Source organism: Microcaecilia unicolor, chromosome 1 (genome assembly GCF_901765095.1).
Source record: "Microcaecilia unicolor chromosome 1, aMicUni1.1, whole genome shotgun sequence".
NCBI classification, from domain to species: Eukaryota; Metazoa; Chordata; class Amphibia; order Gymnophiona; family Siphonopidae; genus Microcaecilia; species Microcaecilia unicolor.
In genome coordinates, this window is record NC_044031.1 from 645881578 (window position 1) to 645903704 (window position 22127).

General features: G+C 42.7%; 1 protein-coding gene across 3 annotated transcripts in view; it reads left to right on the plus strand.

The window, feature by feature from the left end:
• Positions 1-22127, plus strand: part of CD5 (CD5 molecule) — a 95063-nt gene that overhangs the window by 22644 nt on the left and 50292 nt on the right. For 2 of the 3 annotated variants that reach the window (XM_030222242.1, XM_030222250.1), the window contains exons 2-3: positions 16478-16516; positions 19045-19377. In XM_030222242.1, coding sequence (XP_030078102.1) covers positions 16478-16516; positions 19045-19377 — 372 coding nt within the window. The remainder of the gene's footprint in view (positions 1-16477; positions 16517-19044; positions 19378-22127) is intronic. The other variant, XM_030222260.1, reaches the window with a different exon arrangement.

Genomic DNA, 22127 nt, shown 5'->3' on the forward strand with positions numbered 1-22127 from the left:
ATAATTTAAAAATTAATAATATATAAATATATATTATTTTGTCTTGATGCCTTACACGAATATGAAGAGTACAGAACATATATGGACATTTATGCAACGGCTCCATGCAATGGGATCGTCATTTTACAATTATAAACATATAAAATATTGAAACAGGCACATAAAAATTTATGTTAGCCATTTCAGGAACATAATCATTTAGGACACAATTCCATTAAAGAGGTAGTGCACTCTGCTATGACAGGATTTACTTTGAAAAATCATTCTGGATTATATATTGTAGTATCTGAGTTTGGGGGGGGGGGGCTTGTTTTTAAATTGTTATGCTTGTTTTATTGTAACCTGCTAGTAATGTTTTAAATAAATAAATAATAAATACATGCATACTTGCCATTGTAGAACAGGAGTTCTCAACCCAGTCCTCAGGATACTCCTAGTCAGTCAGGTTTTCAGAAAACCCAGAATGAATATGCATGAGATAGATTTGCATATAATGGAGGTAGTGCATGCAGATCTCTCTCAGGCATCTTCATTGTGGATATCCTGAATACCTGACTGGCCAAGTGTGTCCCGAGGATTGGGTTGAGAACTCCTGTTGTAGAATATTAGTGTAAGTCGACATCAACCTGTTTACAATTAGGTGCTAACATACAGGACAGATCCATGGCAGGAGTAAATATTATAACCTAAATGTGACATTTATGTGCATAATTCACAGTATTCTGTAAAATAAGCATGTACATGTCAGTCTCACCCATGCCCCGCCCCTGTGAATTCCACCCTGACAATTATGCACAAAGCCATTTTAGAATGTAATTATAGGATAAGAGTTAGGAGGGTTACTTCCATTTATGCACATACATGGCAGTATTCTATAAATTTAAGTGCACAAATGGCACTAAAATTTAGGCGACCAGTTATACAATGAGGGGCTTATTTTTCCTGAAGCTCACACAGTCTGCTGTCCCTTTCCAGTCTTGCTTTCAAGGTGGGGGGAGGGGGACATTAAGCACTGGGAGATTAAAGGGGTGATCTCTCCTAATCTCCCCCATGAACATCCCGACGTTGATCTTTTTGGACATAGATGTATAATCCCCTATTGAAATGGGGAATGCAGATTTATTTTTTAGGCTTGCCCTCGTCCCAGCAAAAGCACACCCAACCATGCTCCCTTGCCACATTTTTCAGTTTCAGATGTATATAACCCAACTTTGTAAAATCTGAATTCAGACGTTTATGCCATATAAACATATAAACTGGATTACTGTAATGCACTCTGCACTGGTCTGACTACAAAGGGTCTACATAGGGCCATGCGGTAAGAGAACTCTTACCGCATGGCCATGCGATAGGGAGCCCATACCGGTAAAAGGTGGCCTTGGCATGTGGCCATTTGGTAAAAGGGCCCCTATATTCCTATGGGTATCTTATCATTTAGCGCATGCTAATTGTTAACGTGTGCTAAATCTATTAGCACACCTTAGTGAAAGAGGACCTCTTAATGTTTCTTAAAGATTTTTGCTTTAATAAATTAATTTACTAATTTTCACTGTTTAGCTACCGTATTTTTCGGACTATAAGACGCACTTTTTTCCCCCCAAATTTGGGAGGAAAATGGGGGATGCGTCTTATAGTCCGAAGGTAGCGAGGTCCGAGTTCGGGATCGCCCTCCCCCCGAGTTCGGGATCGCCCTCCCCTACTCACGTCACGCGATGTTCCCTGGTGGTCTAGTGACGTCGGGGCAGGAAAGAGCCCCCTCTTTCCTGCCCAGCGCGCTGCTCTCCGTCCTCCTGTATGCTGCCTGACGGTCTAGGCGAGATTCAAAATGGCCGCCGAGACTTCAATTCTCGGCGGCCATTTTGAATCTCGACAAGACCGTCAGGCAGCATACAGGAGGACGGAGAGCAGCGCGTTGGGCAGGAAAGAGGGGGCTCTTTCCTGCCCCGACGTCACTAGACCACCAGGGAACATCGCGTGACGTGAGTAGGGGAGGGCAATCCCGAACTCGGACAAGACGCACTGGAGCACCTAGGTTTTAGAGGAGGGAAAAAGGAAAAATTTTTTTTTCCTATTTCCCTCCTCTAAAACCTAGGTGCGTCTTATGGTCCAGTGCGTCTTATAGTCCGAAAAATACGGTATATTGTTTTTCCTTTGTGGTACTACAATTACTACCTCGCTGCTCCTACTACCTTAACTTTTCTGCAGGGGCTTCAGTTCTCCCTTTATAATTCTATATGATTCATAAGAATTTCTATTACAATTATAAGAATTTATAGAATGACAAAAGAATGTATTGTATGTTCCAAAAATATATGGAAAAGATGTCCACTATTCCTCAAGATGATTCTCCATATGAAAGTTGATAAAAAAAACCTTTTCTGTTTAAGTTCGAGGGAGGCAAACATATGACTCAAAATGGGGGGTGGCAGCATATGCCAATATTTATTTTGCTTAAACAAACTCAAAGACCCTACTCAGGAAATGGAGGCAGCTCCTTTCCTCAACTTCATTTCTCAAGCTATCTTACAGCAGAAGTTGCCATACTCCGTCTGCTCCTGTTTTCGAAGGATATGCTTGCAGACAGAGCAGTTGCTGGACAAAATGGCTCCCCAAGCAGGGTTTGTTTTTGTCTGTTCTTTTATTTTTAGACTTTGCATGCTTGCTTGCAGACTGGTTCAAAAGAACAGTCAATCTTCTTACCCACTTTGTGTGACGGCTCAGCATGCTGATCTGGGTTGTGTGATACATTCTCAGCCTTTGAGCTACCACAACCTGTGTGCTGGGTAATCGGGCACCAACGTTGATGTGTCTAATGAATTCCCTGTAATTCATGATGAGTACTATTGTTTCAAACACAAAATCCACAAGAGTGGAAGAACACAAGAATCCCACAATGCAGTGCAAAAGAAGAACGGAATGGGAAACGGATAATGGCTCTTCAAGGACAAACCGTGGAACAAACACATGGTCAACACTCTTTATTGATGTTAGTAAAAGTGTTGACCATCAATAAAGAGTGTTGACCATTATCTGTGTGTTCCATGGTTTATCCTTGAAGAGTCATTATCCATTTTCCACTGTGTACTATTGTTTCAGCATGAAAACTATGTTACAATGAAGATGTATATGAAAATATACAGGTCCTTGCTTCCCTTTTACTAAATGGGCAAACAGATTTAGCATGTGCTAAACGTCACACAGCCCATTTTAAACCAATGGGCGACATGGCACTTCATGCACACTAATTTGTTAGCATGCGCTAAATCCATTAGAACATCTTAGTAAAAGGAATGGGGCATGGGTGGGACTGACATTTACATGCTTATTTTACAAAATACTGTGACTTGTCTATTACAGAATCCAGGGTCTATCAGCAATTATATACCTGGAGGTACTGTTTGTGCTTTAATATGTATTTTTATATTTAATTTTTGCGTAGCATTTAGACTTTTATTTATTTATTTATTAGGATTTATTTACCGCCTTTTTGAAGAAATTCACTCAAGGCGGTGTACAGTAAGAATAGAACAAACATGAGCAATAGGCAATTAGAGCAGTAAAAATATTCAAACAACAATACAAAGTATGGCATGGTATACTGTTTGCAATGACAACATAATACGTAATAGAACATTATAATTGGTAGTGAAGGGTAAGGCAAAGTTGTAACATATAGATGAATAAGAAAGTATGAAGAATTTGAAAGTAAGGTGACTGATTTGAAGAAAGTTGCACATGAGGTCAGAGAGATGGTTAAATATTATCTCAGTTAGGCTAGGAGTGGATAAACATGTCCCGCTGCAGTATGTACAGCCCGAGTCAATCCTTGTGTGTGTGAGTGAGACTAACAAGTTAGTTACTTCTTCCATTAAAGGTTTGGTTGAAGAGCCAAGAGCCAAGCTTTCCCCTGCTTCCTGAAGTAGAGATAGTCTTGTGTTAAGCGGAGCCTTTCAGGCAATGCATTCCAGTGTGGGGGCTACTCCAGAGAAGGCTCGCTTGCGGGTATCACATCGTGTAATGCCTTTTGGAGAGGGTGTAGTTAGTGAAAGTCCTTGGGAGGACCTTAGTGTCCTTGCCAGTGTGTGGCGGACTTGTTGCAATTCTGCCTGTTCCTGCATCAGCCAGTTTTCCTTACATTCAGTGTAAGGTATATACCCAACCCAAGTGAGCCTGAAGAGGGTAACTTCTCGTCTGTTCCTTTAAGACAGGGGTGTCCAACCTTGGTTTTCATTCAATAAATTTGTGTTTATCTCCTGCTACTACTACTACTACTTATCATTACTGATCTGCTTCGTTGATTTCCATCTTGGAGTTTGCAGATCATCTGCCTTCCTGTTTTGTTGGACCCAACCTTGAACCTCGCCAGGTCAGTTTTACAGGATTTCCACAATGAATATGTATGAGATCTATTTACAAACAATGGAGGCAGTGCATGCAGACAGACCTCATGTATATTCATTGGAGAAATCCTGAAAACTCGAGGAATGAGGTTGGACACCCCTGCTTTAAGGACTTGTGGTCCTGCTTTTCCTAGAAGCTTTGGAAATACAAGTCTATAGATACAATGGTTGGAAAACCAGGCCTGGCTTGGCCTTCTCAGGTTAGCATGGGTGAGTAGTAATCCTAAATGAATAGGGTTCAAGTAAAGGATAATTTCTGAAGATAACAGGAACTTTTTTATTCTAAATTCTGAAACATTCCCATGATATTCAAAATAAAAGCAACTGTGGTATTTCAATTGTTAACGGATAAGGAATATATACATTTTAACCTCAAGTAATCTAGAAATTTCTGTAGGTAAAAATGACTTTCAGTCTGACGGTAGCTTGTATGACTGGAATGTTGTGTTATGCTCAAAGGTTTATGGGAAGTACAAAAAGTCATAAGATGGAACCTCAAGCCTCTGTGCTCAGAAAATGGTGACCACCGTGAGCACATAAGCATGACAGAGATGTGCAAACCAATTCAGAAAGATAATAGTGACAGCAATGTGATAATTGAAGAATGCTCCTGACAGTTATTCAGTACAAATGTAAAGACAAAGTAAAATATATCAATAAAATACAGATACAAGATAGAAAATGCAATAATACAAATGTTATGTTTGCTGCAATTTGAAGGATCTTTCTGTTTTTGCTATTGTGAGAATAAATGAGAGGATTAAATGGGAGAATGGCTGCTTCTTTTGTTAAATAAGTTAGATTTGTATAAATAAGGAATGCTTTGGCGAGTCTGGAGAGTTTGCATGTACCAATATTAAGAAAAGTACTTTACGAAGAAACTCACAGATGTTCATTTCTATTGCAAATCCTGTTTTATGGAATCAACTATCATTGAATATATATACAATTACAGACACAAAGCAATTTAAAACATGTCTAAAAATGCAGTTGTTTGCAAAGGCCTATGCTGGTAAAATAGATTAGTGATTGATGCAGTAAACACAGTTATTTTTGAAGATGTAAATAATTGAAATCGATGCGCTCAATTATGAATAAATATGAATATTTAGAGAGAAAAGAAGATGTTTGTTATGCAGCGAAGGGCTACTAAAATGATAGCGGGGAAGGGATGACTTCCCTATGAAGAAAGACTAAGGAGGCTAGGGCTTTTCAGCTTGGAGAAGAGACGGCTGAGGGGAGACATGATAGAGGTATATAAAATAATGAGTGGAATGGAACAGGTGGATGTGAAGCGTCTGTTCACGCTTTCCAAAAACACTAGGACTAGGGGGCATACGATGAAACTACAGTGTAGTAAATTTAAAACAAATTGGAGAAAATGTTTCTTCACCCAATGCATAATTAAACTCTGGAATTCGTTGCCGGAGAACGTGGTGAAGGCAGTTAGCTTGGCAGAGTTTAAAAAGGGGTTATTTATTTATGTTACATTTGTACCCTGTGTTTTCCCACTCATGGCAGGCTCAATGTGGCTTACATGGGGTAATGGAGGGTTAAGTGACTTGCCCAGAGTCACAAGGAGCTGCCTGTGCCTGAAGTGGGAATCAAACTCAGTTCTTCAGTTCCCCAGGACCAAAGTCCATCACCCTAACCACTAGGCCACTCCTCCACTCACTTAGATAGTTTAGACAGGTTAGGTGGTTTCCTAAAGGACAAGTCCATAAACCACTACTAAATGGACTTGGGAAAAATCCACAATTCCAGGAATAACATGTATAGAATGCTTGTATGTTTGGGAAACTTGCCAGGTGCCCTTGGCCTGGATTGGCCGCTGTCGTGGACAGGATGCTGGGCTCGATGGACCCTTGGTCTTTTCCCAGTGTGGCATTACTTATGTACTTATGTATTAGCTAGTATGTATTGTTTTTACTTTTATGTATAAGTTTTAGAGTTATGTTTTATTTTACACAAATTTATGTATTGTACACAGCTTCGTTATAAACGGGCTATAAATCTAATCTAATCTAATCTATATTGACAAACTGAAAGAACAGTAACATACTGGGATCGCTCAAGAAAAGATGGTGGAGTACTTTAGAGAGGGGGCTGGAGCTCTCCTAGAGGGACAGTAGGAGAGAATCCGTTGATAGTTTAGTGGTGTTATGTTGAAAAGGGAGGGGGTATCCTGAAAGGATGATAGTGTTATACAGCAGGAAGGATGGTGGTATCATTTATTGTATTTTTTTAACCTTTATAAGGGGCTCTTTTACTAAAGAGTGTTAGAATCTGGGCTTAGTGTGTCTTAACATGGGATTTTCCCCATGCACTAAGCCCAGATTCAATGTGACAGTGTTTAGGGCTTTTTCTTTTTTTTATTTTTCAAGTTCTGTGCTAATTTTACCATTAACACACGGGACTTGCAAAAACTTAACATAGGAGCATGACTTGCTAAGTGAATGTTCTAATTGTGTGCTTATTAGATGATTCATTAGTATTATGCTTACATTGTATTATATCTCTGTTATTTGCATTTTGGTGCTGTTAAATGTGTATATTTTTGATCCTGTTTCACAGTAGTCCTATTATTAGGTTTCAGTTTGCTGTATTTATGTTTATACTTGCACATTTTACTATTGTTATGCTGTTAACAAAATTGTAAGGTTGATGTTAAACTGTACCTACTGTACACCGCCTTGGGTGAATCTCTTCATAAAGGCGGTTAATAAATCCAAATAAATAAATAAATAAATAAGTGCTCCCACATTAACTCAGTGTTAGCCTGTTAGTGCATGCTAAATATGAACGTGTTAGCTGATTAATGCTTCCATGCCTATTTTTTGCCCATATAATCCGCAACAAGTGGAGAACTCGAACGCCCCATGAGAGAATACAAATATAGGAGAAAGTGGGATGTTTGATCACGGAAAACCAAAGACTGGAGGGATGGATTCTTAAAACAGTTGTTTATTGATGAAAAAAGACTCGACACAAACGTTGTGTTTCGGCCATTAGGCCTGCATCAGGAGTCTCAGTCGATGGAGAACAGCTGATACAAACGTTTCGAAGCACGTGGTATGGTGATCAATAAGGTGGTTCTCAGTCGACAGAGAACAGTTGATGCAAACGTTTAAAAGCACGTGATGTGGTGATCATTTCAATTGTCTATGAGCAAGTTTCTTCGGAAAAGGTCTTTTTAAAGACCAACCTCATTGATCACCACATCAGAGGAAGCAGGGAGCCAGTGGAGCCGACAGGTGCGCGGCTGTTCTCTGCACCCTCCAGCAGCCAAGAATGCACCCGGGGGGGAGCTTGATGCGCCGGGTAGGGGGATGTCATTGCACCGGGGGGGGGGGGGGGGCTTGATGTGCCGGGGAGGGGGTGTCATTGCACCGGAGGGGGGGCTTGATGCACTGGAGAGGAGGGTGTCATTGTGCTGGGGGTATGTGTGTCATGCTGCACCCTGGAGTGACGGACGCCACTGCACCCGGGGGGGGGGGGGGGTGCACAGCGGCGATCTGCCCCGGGTGGCAGCTGACCTAGGTTCACCACTGGGAGCCCTTACCACCTAATAAATAGGTGTTAGTAAAGGCTCCTGCTCTAATAGCCATGTGCTAATTGGGAAATTAACGTGTGGCCATTAATTGAAGAAACAGAAAATATGGCCATTTTACAGCCACCCTAAAAGTGGCCTCAGTGCATAGGGAAACCCATGTGCTAGTCATAGTGCAGGCCACGTTATATAGTACAGCTTAGTGAAAGGGCCCTTATGTTTTCCCCAGAATATGATGCTTAGATTAGAAAATATCAATTGTAACAGCAATTGATGACGAGACATAAAGTCAGCATGTATGGTCTGGGGCAGATTTAGAGGGGTTGATACTTGATACAGCCAGCGGGCGAAACATGATTCATGTCAGACCTAATATATCCCCAGAGCTGACACTATTTAAGATAAGTTGTTGAAGTTCTAGTACTCACTTTGAAATGGGTTTACTTTAGTCAACATGAAGAAATAGCCACTGTATTTAGAAGAACTTCATAAAACATTTTTTGAACCAGTGACAATTTGGGAACAGAAGGGTGGTGGAGAAAAAGTTTATATCTCCATTTTGTCCCACTACTGAGGTCCTTTAAAATTTTAATTAGCTTATACATTAAACTCGGTGCTCATATTGACCAACTAGATTACAAAATAGTCATAACATTATAGTGTGGGGTGGGCGGCAGGGAAATATGACTATTCTCCCAAATGGAGGGAACAGAATGATGATGTGCTAGTTAAGTCTGAACATTTAGTACTTAGACAAATATTTTTTAAAGTTTACATTATGTAATGTAGCCTTTCATATTGTAATTGACTGTGAACCTTTAAGACAGGATGAGCTAAAAGTGCCAGTTTAATTTAACAAGTGATCTTAACAGTTTCTTCAAAGGTCAAAATTATTACATACATGGAGCAACGGAAAGAATGGTGATAGAACGTGAACAATGCTGAATCATGAAATAATTTCTGTATAGTGCTCCTCCAGGGAGGAGAATGGCTGTGTTATCCTTAATCTACTACATAGTAACATAGTAAATGACGGCAGAAAAAGACCTGCATGGTCCATCCAGTCTGCCCAACAAGACAAACTCATATGTGCTACTTTTTGTGTATACCCTACTTTGATTTGTACCTGTCCTCTTCAGGGCACAGACCGTATAAGTCTGTCCAGCACTATCCCCGCCTCCCAACCACCAGCCCCGCCTCCCACCACTGGCTCTGGCACAGACCGTATAAGTCTGCCCAGCACTATCCTCGCCTCCCACCACCGGCTGGCTCTGCCACCCAATCTCGGTTAAGCTCCTTAGGATCCATTCCTTCTGAATAGGATTCCTTTATGTTTATCCCATGCGTGCTTGAATTCTGTTACCGTTTTCATTTCCACCACCTCCCGCAGGAGGGCATTCCAAGCATCCACTACTCTCTCCGTGAAAAAATACTTCCTGACATTTTTGTTTGAGTCTGCCCCCCTTCAATCTCATTTCATGTCCTCTCGTTCTACCGCCTTCGCACCTCCGGAAAAGGTTCGTTTGCGGATTAATACTAGGGACAGTTAGGAGACTGAGAGGCTCATTTTCAAAAGTCAAAAACATCCAAAAAGTGTTATAAAGCACCATTTGGACAACTTTTTTTCTCAGAATGCCCAAATCTGTATTTTTGAAACCTATTTTGCAGACTTTTATCTATGCAATTTGTCTGCAGTGCATCCAAATCAGAAGGGAGTGTGTCGGGGGTGTTTCGAAGGTGGTATTAGGGCGTGTCTAACACTTGTACGTTTTACAGACATAATAGAACAAAACCAAAATATCTAGGGCAAAAACTTGAATGTTTTGGTCTAGACCTGTTTTTCTAACAAACACGATACAAAAGGTGTCCTAAATGACCAGATAATCACCAAAGGAATTCAGGAATGACCCCCCCCCCCCCCAAAATATGAATAAAAATAGTATTCACCAGCCTGTATGACAGGCTCAGATGTTATAGCCAGGTCCATTAGAGCAGCATGCAGGTTCCTGGAGTAGTCGTGACTGCAGTGCACTGTAGGCAGGTGGACCCAGGCCCACACCTCCCCCTGCCTGTTACACTTGTGGTGGAAACTGTGAGCACTGCAAAACTCACTAAAAACCCACTGTACCGACATATAGGTGCTCCCTTCACCCGTGAGGGCTATTGTAGGGGTGTACAGTTGGGGATAGTGGGTTTTGGAGGGAGCAATGGTGAGGTGTGTACTTGGGAACATTTATCTGAAGTCCACAGCAGTGCCCCCTAGGGTGCCCCACTGCCCTCCTGAGATGTCTGGAGGACCAGTCTGCTAAAAATGCTGGCCCCTCCTACACCCCAATGGCTTGATTTTGTGCATTTTGACTTTTTTTTTTTTTCCAAAAATGGTCTAAAAAGATAAACACACAAAGCACAAAACCTTGTTCAAAATGGTATTTTTGAAAAAAAAAAAAGGTAGATGTTTTTCTTTTTTTTCAAAAATGGTAGCATTTGCTATTCAGATTTGGGATGTTTAGTGCAAACGTCCAAAGTCCAACTTAGACATCATAGCGAAAATGCCCCTCTGAGTATTTTATCCTTACTATAAAACTATACGGTATAATTTATATACCACAAATAAGATGGGGAGGATTTTATTCTTTATATAAATGTTATATAGGGGTCCTTTTACTAAGCTGCAGTAAGCACTAATGCGTGGTTACCACCAGGGGCGTAGCCAGACTTTGGCGGGAGGGGGGTCCAGAGCCAGAGGTGAGGGGGCACATTTTAGCCCTGACTGGCGCCGCCGACCCCCCCTGCCATTGCCAACCCCCCTGCCGCCGCTGCCACCACCACCACAACCAACTTTGACCCTCCCCCCGCCGATGACCCTCTCGACCCCCCTCCCACCGCCAACCCTCCCCCGCCACCGCCTACCTTTACTGGCAGGAGAACCCCAACCCCCGCCAGCCGAGGTCCTCTTCTTCCTTCGTTTTGTTTCTGAGTCTGGCGTCCTGCACGTTGTACGTGCAGGATGTCAGACTCACAGAAACAGAATGAAAGGCTTTGTTCTGCTTCTGTGAGTCTGACGTCCTGCACGTACAACGTGCAGGACGTCAGACTCAGAAACAGAACGAAGAAGAGGACCTCGGCTGGCGGGGGTTGGGGATCCCCCGCCAGCAAAGGTAGGCGAGGGCGGGTTGGCGACGGGAAGGGGGGTCAAGAGGGTCGTCGGCAAGGGGGTCCAGGGCCAAATCTACGGGGGCCCAGGCCCCCGTGGCCCTATGTAGCTACCCCACTGGTTACCATGGGGCACGCTTAGGACTCCAGCAGTAAGTTGCAAATGTGCACGCGCTATCTTTGAGATAAAATTTATTTTTTAGCTGAGGGGGTATGTCTGGGTGGGCAGGGAGTGGATGTTTCTGTGTTAATCAGTTACAAAATAGGTTGTGGTAAGGGCTCATGTGCTAATTTTTGTTAATGGTCAGGCGCAAATGATAACTTTAGCATATAGCCATTAAATCGGCATATGGAAAATCAGCCATTTTCCTGCTGCAGTAGAAATGGCTTTAGCGAACAGGAAAGACTTGCATTAAGGTGCACCTTTTGAAACAGTGTTGTAAAAGGGCCCCATAGTCTAATTAATTTATCACAGTGGAAAGAGTGTTCAATTATCTTTGTTACGTTTTACAACTTAATTCACAGAGTACAACTTAAGTAACAGAGAAGAGAGTGGACATTTTCACCTTAATAGAAAGTTATACAGGAAAATCCATATAAAGGGTCATTTTAAAAAGTGACTTTTGTATGTATGTAGCCAGAAACAGATGTAAAAGACTTCTTATAAAATACCAACTGGTGTAAAAGTATGTGTGTTAACATGGTGTGTACTTTGGTGGTTGGTGTGTACAGAAGAGCAATTTGGATAGCGCATGAGCAGAATTCGCAAGTATGAAGGTAGATTATAAATGAGAAAACAAGAAGGAAGACGGTCTACTAGATCCAACATGGAGCAGAAAAGAGAAGCAGAACTTTTATGGAAAAACAGTCTTTATTGGTGCATCAGTGTTCCCAAGATTCACATATGAGTGCCTGGCATGGCTATGTTTCATTCAAATCCGGCAGCGTCGGGGCAAAGAAAAACCAGCTGGTGTATAACCTTAAACTTCACCAACTAACCCAGGAGGAGGTATACTTTTTAACAGTGTTGGTGAAGTTTAAAGTTAAAACAAAAAAAACAGCACCACGGGCCTTTAAAAATGGAACACAGTTCTTTAATGAAAGAGCCTTGACAAAAAGACCCAACACGGGCCGTGTTTCGGTGACTAGCACCTGCGTCAGGGGTCACAGTGATGACGTGGAAAACTTGGGGAATAACTCGAATATATTCCTCTACAATATATTATTCCTTACCCCACGTCTCATATAGTAAAAGCTACAAAGCACCAAGGCACTTTCACTTTCTGTAGCCAAATGACCCCTGACGCAGGTGCTAGTCACCGAAACACGGCCCGTGTCGGGTCTTTTTGTCAAGGCTCATTCATTAAAGAACTGTGTTCTATTTTTAAAGGCCCGTGGTGCTGTTTTTTTTGTTTGGACTTTAGTTTGTACTTCGTTCCCTCTATTTTGTTATATCGAAGTTTAAAGTTATACACCAGCTGGTTTTTCTTTGCCAGTGACGCAAGATTTTGGTGAAACATAGCCATGCCAGGCACTTGTATGTGAATCCTCGGAGTACTGATGCACCAATAAAGGTTGTTTTTCTGTATAAGGTCTGCTTCTCTTCTCTGTTCTATGCAGTTACATTATGAAATACGTTAATCTGCATGTGTTTTTGAATAATGTAGGCATGGACATTTGAGCAGGTGTATCTCTCTGCACCTGCAAGGTAGGTGGAATTTCTGCCTTATACTAATATTTTATGTGTATCTTTATAAGCTAGCAGATAGGTCAACTTGCCTGGTGCCCTGTTATAAAATGATCCACATAACGGGGACATTGAAAGGAGCAGGAGATTTCTCTTTAATATAAACCTAGAGGGGGGAAACTCTATAAATAGCCATTGAAGATACATTGAAACCCTCTGCTCAGTGTGCAGTGGCATCTAAGAAAGCAAATAGAATGTTAGGAATTATTAGGAAAGGAATAGAAAAAAAATGAGAATGTTATAATGACTTTGTATCGCTCCATGATGACACCACACCTTGAATACTGTGTGCAATTCTGATCACCGCATCTCAAAAAAGATATAGCGGGATTAGAAAAGGTACAGAGAAGGACGAAGAAAGTGATAAAGGGGATGGGATGACTTTCCCATGAGGAAAGGCTAAAGCAGCTAGGTCTGTTCAAGTTGAAGATATGACGGAGGGGAGATATGATAGAGGTCTATAAATTTCTCCACTCAACATGTAATTAAACTCTGAAATTCATTGCCAGAGTATGTGGTGAAAGCAGTTAGCTTAGCAAGGTTTAAAAAAAGTTTTGGCTAATTTCCTAAAAGTCCATAAGCCGTTATTAAGATGGATTTGGAAAAATCCACTACTTATTTCTAGGATAAGCAGCATAAAATCTGTCTTACTGTTTTTGGATCTTGCCAGGTACTTGTGACCTGTATTGAAAACAGGATACTGGGCTTCATGGACTTTCGGTCTGTCCCAGTAGGGCAACATTTATGTTCTTATGTAAAATTCAGTGGCAGAAACATCAGCACTAAGTGTGATTTTATAAAGGGTGTGCACCCTTTATGGAATCATTCTTAGCATTGATTCCTGAACCTAACTCTGGGCGCTAGAGCTATGGCTGCTGAAACCTAATATAAAATGCTGGTGCCCAAGCATGTAACTTTTCAGAATGCCCCTGACGCACCCATGGCCATGCCCCATTTTTTTTACTTCAGTTTAGCCACTGATCTATTTATTTCAATGACTTTGTACTAACCATCTTGCCCCATGTATATATCGCTAAAAAAACTCTAAACGGTTCCACAAAAAAAAGCTCAGCTTAAAACAAAAACATGTGGACACTAACTTAACCTTGAATACTGCCTCAATTTCCAATATTTTAATTATTCACTCTTTAATTTCTTAATTTTTAAATTTTGTTCAATTTTTGATTTGTCCGAAAGGGAGGAAAAAAGCCTCAGCAGTCACAGGTTAATGCTGTGGAAACTAGGCTTTTTTCCTCCCTTTTAGAAAAATCAAAAATTAAAAAATTAAAAATTAAGAACTTAAAGAGTGAATAATGAAAATAGTGGAAATTGAGGGAGTTTTCAAAAGTTAAGTTGGTGTCTACATGTTTTTATTTTAAGCCCATCTATATATCTCAATTGCACTTGCCCCTTTTGGCTCCTAGTAAGATGGAAAAGGAAAAGTCCATAGACCGTTAGTAAATGGACTGGGGAAAATCCACTATTTCTGGGATAAGCAGTATAAAATGTTTTGTACATTTTTGGGATCTTGCCAGGTATTTGTGACCTGGATTGGCCACTGTTGGAAACAGGATGCTGGGCTTGATGGACCTTTGGTCTTTCCCAGTATGGCAATACTTATGTACTTATGTATTCATTGTATTGTACAAACAGCGTTAGCATCATATCTATTTTATCTGAATGTTATAATGTGCCATTTGCATTGTGCTGATATCGTATGATATCTATGTTATATGAATATTCCTTCCTGCTGCCTATTATGGTATCATTCGTATTCTGCTGCCATCTATCATATTTCTGTTATACTGTATGATTATTCTACTGGTCTTTTTAATGGTATAATTCTGATTCTATATCATGTTAGTCCTATTAACTAGGATTCAATTTGCCATTTCCAAGTTTACGTCATTGATTGTATGTATGCTTATATTTGGTCATTTTACTAATGTTGCGCTGTTTAAATTGTAAGTTTTATGTTAAACTGTACCTGCTGTACACCACCTTGGCTGAATCTCTTCAAAAGGTGGTTAACTCCTACTTTATTACAATGGTGAAATAAGATGCATGAGCTTTTACGCATAGAGAGAATCCCTGGGAAAGATAGAGGTTGGAAATCGAAGAAACAGTTTGATAAAATCTGGGCTCCTTATTTGAACACCTTAACAACGCCAGTCCAATCCACCTGAGGGGGTCCTTTTACAAAGGCGCACTTAAAAATGGCTTGCGGTAGTGTAGGTGCGGGTTTTGGGTGCGCGCCGATCCATTTTTTTTAGTGCGCCTGTAAAAAAAGACCTCTTTTGTTTTTGCCAAAAATGGACGTGCGGCAAAATCAAAATTGCCGCGCATCCATTTTGGGTCTGAGACCTTACCGCCAGCCATTGACCTAGTGGTAAAGAATCCGGGCAGTAATGACCTACGTGCATCAGATGCCACTTGGCACACGTCCGTTACGCGCGCCAGAAAATATTTTTCAGACGGGCGCAGCAGCTGCACGTCAAAGTTGAAATTAACCGCAAGGGCCATACGACAACCAGGTGGTAACTCCAATTTGGCGTGCGTTCGGCACACGTAGGCACCTACGCGGCTTAGTAAAAGGGCCCCTAATGATTTAGATATCTGACTTTTTTTTTTTTTTTTTTAAATTGTGTACTAATGACTCTGGGACCTTTTCTTTTTGTTACATTTGTACCCTGTGCTTTCTCACTCATAGTGGGCTCAATGTGGCTTACATGGGGCAATGGAGGATTAAGTGACTTGCCCAGAGTCATAAGGAGCTGCCTGTGCCTGAAGTGGGAATCAAACTCAGTTCCTCAGGACCAAAGTCCACCACCCTAACCACTAGGCCACTCCTCCACTTCATTTTGCTGGAAGCTTTACCACAGAATGTGATCATTTTGGAGATTATTTATTGAAGGTGTGTGGTGGTGGGGGGTTGGGACTAAAATAAATGTGGTCATCTGGGGTCAATTTTGCTATGTATATAACAGGGGCGTAGCCAGACTTCGGCGGGAGGGGGGTCCAGAGCCCAAGGTGAGGGGGCACATTTTAGCCCCCCCCCCGGCGTCGCCGACCCCCCTGCCATTGCCGACCCCCCGCCACCGCCGCTGCCGCCAACACCACCACCAACTTTGCCCCCCCCTGCCGACGACCCTCTCGCCCCCCTCCCGCCGCCAACCCTCCTCCGCTGCCGTCGTTGCCTACCTTTGTCCTGTTCTTCCGGCACAAGGCTTCACTCTGTTTCTGTGAGTCTGACGTCCTGCACGTACGTGCAGGATGTCAGGCTCACAGAAACAGAACGAAGCCTTGTGCCGGAAGAAGAGGACCTCTGCTGACGGGGGTTGAAGTCCCCTGCCAGCAAAGGTAGGCGACAGCAGTGGTGGGGGAGGGTTGGCGGCGGCGGGAGGGGGGTCGAGAGGGTCGTCAGCAGGGGGGTCCAGGGCCAAATCCACGGGGGCCCAGGCCCCCACGGCCCCACATAGCTACGCCACTGGGATATAATTGTTTGAATTGTTGTGTGCCAAGTGCTGATATATAATGTTTGCTCTCTAAAAGAGGATAAAAAGGTTCTTTTCTATAAACAGAGTAACTTAAATGCTTTCTCCTAATAGGAATTTTCTCTTCTTGCAGTACACTGCCCTAGCTATGGAAGACCTGGAAGTCCCTCAGGTGTGTATCTGTCACTGCCATCACTAGCTGGTAATTCAGAGCATGGGGAAACGTCCTCATGGAATTCAATGTGAAACAGGTCAGCCCACCTCAATGAGAGTTACAAAAAATCCCATTGAATGCTGGCCAGAGTTTTCCTGGTGCAGGCACAATCCAGTTTCAATTTAACACTATGGACAGCACTGCTTGTGAGAACTGTGGAGCTTTGATTGCATTTTCAATGTTGTTACTTGCCTTGGGCAAAAATATTATCTCTGGGTTCCTGTGTTTGATAAGGGTCCCAGAATCCTCCAAAGCTTTGGTACTAAGGGGCCCTTTTACTAAGCTACAGTAAACGGAGGACTGTGCTAGCATCAGCATTTGTTTTTGATGCGTGCTGAGGCCCCGTTTTACTGCAGCAGGTAAAAGTCTGTCCATTTGGAGGAAAAGAAATGGCCGTGCAGTAAGTGAAACAGTTATCATACGGCCATTTTTTTTGGTGGGGGGGAAGCCCTTACCGCCACCCATTGAGATGGCGGTAGGGGCTCCCGCGCTAATCAAGCAATAACCGAGCAACGTGCAACACTGGCCGATTACTGCAGTGTCAGCTCTGGCACTACAAAAGTAGAAGATATTTTTGTAGCGCTGGAAATGGCGTGCGCTGGAGGCAGGGGCACTATGTGGGGCCACGAGGGCCCATTGGCCCTGGCCCCCTCGCCGCCAACCCTTTCGACCCCCTCCTGCCGCCAACCCCCCCTCCCCCGCCGCCGTCAGGTACCTTTGCTGGCGGGGGTCCTCAACCCCTGCCAGCCGAAGTCCTCCTCTCCGGCGCGGCCGCGTTGCTGATCTGAAAGGGCAAACTTCTGTTTCTGTGAGTCTTGATGTCCTGCACGTACATCTGTTTCTGTGAGTCTGACGTACGTGCAGGACGTCAGACTCACAGAAACAGAAGCCTGCCCTTGCAGATCAGCAACGCGGCTGCGCCGGAGAGGAGGACTTCGGCTAGCGGGGGTTGGGGACCCCCGCCAGCAAAGGTACCTAATGGCGGGGGAGGGTTGGCAGCATGGGGAAGAGGGGGTCAAAAGGGTTGGTGCTGGGGGGGGTCAAAGTTGGTGGTGGTGGCGGCGGGGGGGGGGGGGTGAAAAATGGCGACAGGGGGTTAAAAATGGCAACCGGGGGGGGGGGGGGGGGGGGGGGGGTTGGCGGTGCTGGGGGGATAAAATGTGCCCCTCACCTCGGGCTCTGGACTCCCCCTCCCGCCGAAGTCTGGCTACGCCCCTGGCTGGAGGTGAGAAGTAACACTGGACTCCTGCTGCCTGTTGCTGTGCGCCAACCCTTTAGTAAAAGGGCCCCTAAGGGAGCAGAAGGAGGAAAAAGGGGAAGAAGTCTAAGCCTAGTCTCTGAGCTCATGCTAAGGCAGTCACCTGAGTTTTCTCATAGCGAAACAGTGTTTGGTTTTCTATTATTGTACGTTTTCGTGTTTACTTTACTAGGAAAGACAAATAAAGACAAAGGGCTAGATTCAGTAAATGACACTCAAACTTTGGTGCAAAACAAATTGGCACATAAAGCGATTCTATAAAGGATGTATGCCCCTTTATAGAATTGCACTTAGTGCCGATTTCCATGCCAAACTTTAGGCGCCAGATTTACACCTGCTGAAACCTGGTGTAAATGCTGGTGCCCAAGTTTTGAGCACTGTGGCTGGCGTATTCTATAATTCTACGTGCAACTTTTCAGAATGACCCTGACACGCTTATGGCCAAGCCCCCTTACAAATTATGTGCTAGTAGACATGCAGGGGCATAATCGAACGGGGCGCCCAAGTTTTCATGAGGGCATCCTCGCAGGACGGCCCGGTAAAGAGGTGGGGCAACCCGTATTATCGAAACAAGGTGGGCGTCCATCTTTCCCACTCAAAGCAGGCTCAATGCGGCTTACATAGTAATAGGGATTACAGGATGTTGATAAAGAAATAAAAATAAAGTATAACAGAATAGCAAAAGTGATAGGTAGGTAGAGAAGGACAGGGGTGAAGGAGTAGGAGAGGTGTGAGCAAGGGTAGAAGAGGCAGGAGGGGGATGGGTTTCAGGATAAGCATATGGAATTTTTGTGGGAAAGATAGTCAAGGTCATTGTCGTTATATGCTGCATAAACCAATACATGGATCAAGGTGGCTCACAATCATGCAAAAGAGAATGAATATCCCATGAATCACAATAGTATCAAGTTAGCACTATCACCACTTACTTATATAAACACGTACTAAAAAGCTAAGTTGTAAGGTATTTTCTAAACAGCAAATAATAAGATTGATGGCGAACATTTAAAAGAAGAATATTCCACCATCTAGCTGTTTGGTAAGAGGAAGTCAATTCTAATTCAGATTTATAAATCAGTTTATATAAGGGGAAGGAAACTGAAGCATTAAATAATGCCGAGAATCAGCCGCATAGTTTTTTGCATAAGACAGAGAAGATCAGAAACAGGCCTGCTATTTCAATGGTGCACATAACCAAATGTTGTTGATGTGTCTTGTGCATTTCTAGATGAGAAGGAGATAAGGCTTTCTGGCAGTAACTGCAGATGTGTGGGCAGGCCAGAGCTGTACTTAAATGGCACCTGGATGATGGTGTGCAAGGACAGCTGGAACATGATGGAGAACCTGGCAGTGTTATGCAGGCAGCTGAGTTGTGGCCAGCCCATTGGAATCCTGTCTCAAATGAACTTTATGACAGAGAAGGAATCCAAGTTAAGCTTCATCAACAAGTCGCTCCAGTGTCAAGGAAATGAAACGAATCTGTTGAGCTGCTCCAGACACACAGTGAACTGCAGCGATGAACAAGACGCCATTGTGGTGTGTGAAGGTGTGGTGTGTGCAGGTGGGTTGTGGCCCTTCTGTTTTACAGAAGATTCTCCATTCAGCTTAATGTAAAGTTATATAGTACAGTTCATATACTGAACACAGTGAGGATATTTATTTATTCATTGATTTATTACTTTCAGGTGCTCTAGCTTTTAATAGCCAGTGTTTTATAAATTTTACAGCATAACTTGTATATCATGTTTCTTGAAATGTAATATTTTTTTATCTTTTATTAATTAATTATAAAATGTATATTCCATCGTAATCCATAGTTCTTAGTGGCTCACAAGGTTACATTCGTAATATAAAACAAGACAAACTTACAACATAACAAAGTGCTACAGCATAAGAAAGTAATTTTATAGATATTATTGTTAATGCTTTTTTCTATTAATGTTTTTATTAACACAGCACCTAGAGTACGTGAATGTAACTCCTTACTGATAAGATTTGAGCTAAATGCAAATAAATACATAAATAATAAATTATTTAACCCTGCCTTGAGCTGCATGTAAAGACAAGTTAAATATGCAGTAACATGAAATGAGTAATGAAAACAGAAGATCTGTATGTCACTACCAAGCAGGTAAGACACAACAGCTTTCCTCAAACACACACTGCCGCACCACAGGAGAGGCCCAGCACAGGCGGCAGCAGTGCAAGCATGCCTCATGCACATGCACACACACACACACACACACACACACTGCCCCACCACAGGACCAGTACAACACAGGCAGTAGCAGTGCAAGCATCACAGACACACACAAACAAACACTATCCCTCCATAGGAAAGGTACAGCAGAGGCAGCAGCAATGCAAGCTATTTTCATACACACTGCCGCACCACAGATTAGATACGATGGGCCCAATATTCAGCTGGTGGCAGGCAAATATACATACATACATACATAGTAACAAAGTAAATGACGGCAGATAAAGACCTGTACGGTCCATCCAGTCTGCCCAACAAGATACTCATTTTACACGGTATACCTGAGTTTGATTTGTCCTTGCCATTCTCAGGGCACAGACTGTAGAAGTCTGTCCAGCACTGTTCTTGTACTAAAAGTTCTGAAGCTAACGTCAAAGCCCCTTAAAATGTATTTATTTTATTTATTTATTTTATTTGCTGCATTTATATCCCACATTTTCCCACCTTTTACACTCTAGCCCATCCATATCTATTCAATTACTATCAGGGCGTAGACCATAGAAGTCTGCCCAATCTGTCTAGCACTGGTTATGCTTCCCAATTACCGGTGTTGCCACCCAATCTCCACTAAAATTCCATGGATCCATTCTTCAGTGTGTTTGCTGTCCACCACCAGCGTTAAAACTGGATATTCAATGCCAGGCCATATCTGGCAACCGGCATTGAATATCCAGGTTTATTTTGGCTACAAAAAGTTAACCGGCTATGCCGATATTCAGTACTAACCAGGTAACTTTTTAGCGGTCAAAGATAGGCCTGCTATTTAAGTGGCCTATTTTGGTTACTCAAAATAACTCATTTGGCACTGAATATCTGCGCCTAACTGGCTGTGTCACATGATATAGCTGGATAGGGCTAGATTCTATGTGCCATGCCTAAAAAAACAGCACAAAAATAAAATATGCCCACGCGTATTCTATAAACCGTGCCTAAATTTAGGCACAGTTTAAAGAATATGCCTAAATCCAGGTGCAGTTTATAGAATATACCCAATATCCGTCTTCTGTGAATGAAAACCTGGTGTAAATGCTGATGCCTAACTTATGTGTGAAATGAGCATATTCTATAACAGTGCGCGTAATTTCTAGGAATGCCTAAGACCCAACCATGACCACACTCCCTTTTCTGATCCACATCGTAGAATTTACGCACATCACTGTATAGAATATGCTTAGAAATTTGTGCGCATAAATTCTATTTAATGCCAATTAGTGTCAATGATCGCTTATGTTCAATTATCAGCGTTGATTGGCTTGTTAAACTAATTAAGTTGCATGTGCAAATCCAGAATACAGCTGGATTTGCAGGCGCAACTCAAGTCGCACTATATAGAATCCAGAAGTGAGCGGCTATCTGGTAACGGGGATATTCAGTAGGAGATAACTGGTTATCTCCCGCTGGATATCAGCAGTTAGTTGCTCCAGCGCTTGCCAGGAGCTGTTCCTGGCTAGTTAAATAATTTTGAATATCAGGGGGGAAATGTGAATAGATAAAACATGACTTGAGGAGAGATGATGACAAAGTCTGGCCACAGTAGAAAATATAAATAAGATCTTATTCTACAAAAGAACAACTTTATGTCTTGGAGGAAAAGAATAAATGGCAGAGCTTAGGTTATATGTGATGTAAGAAAACAGCTGTTCAAAAATGATCCTGACCTGAGCATGCAGCTCCCGCCTCTCACTGAGGGACAGGAGACTTGGGATAAGTATGTATTTTCCTTTATAGGATACTAGTAAAAAAGCCCCGTTTCTGATGCAAATGAAACGGGGGCTAGCAAGGTTTTCTTCAGAGTGTGCATGTGGGAGTGTGTGTGTCCCTGCCCTCTGCCCTCTCTCCCTTCCCCTGTGCTGTCTGTCCCCTCCCCCCTCCGAGTCCAGTCCTTCAGTGTTAAGTTTCCTGCTGTACTGTGTTTGTGTTACAGAGAGAGTGAGGGCGTCTCTCTCCCCTCCCCCCTCTGAGTCCTTCACTGTTACAGAGAGAGGGATTTCGTGCTGTGCTGTTTTCCTTCACTCATGGGGAAACCGGATATCTCTGGCGCTTCACACTTC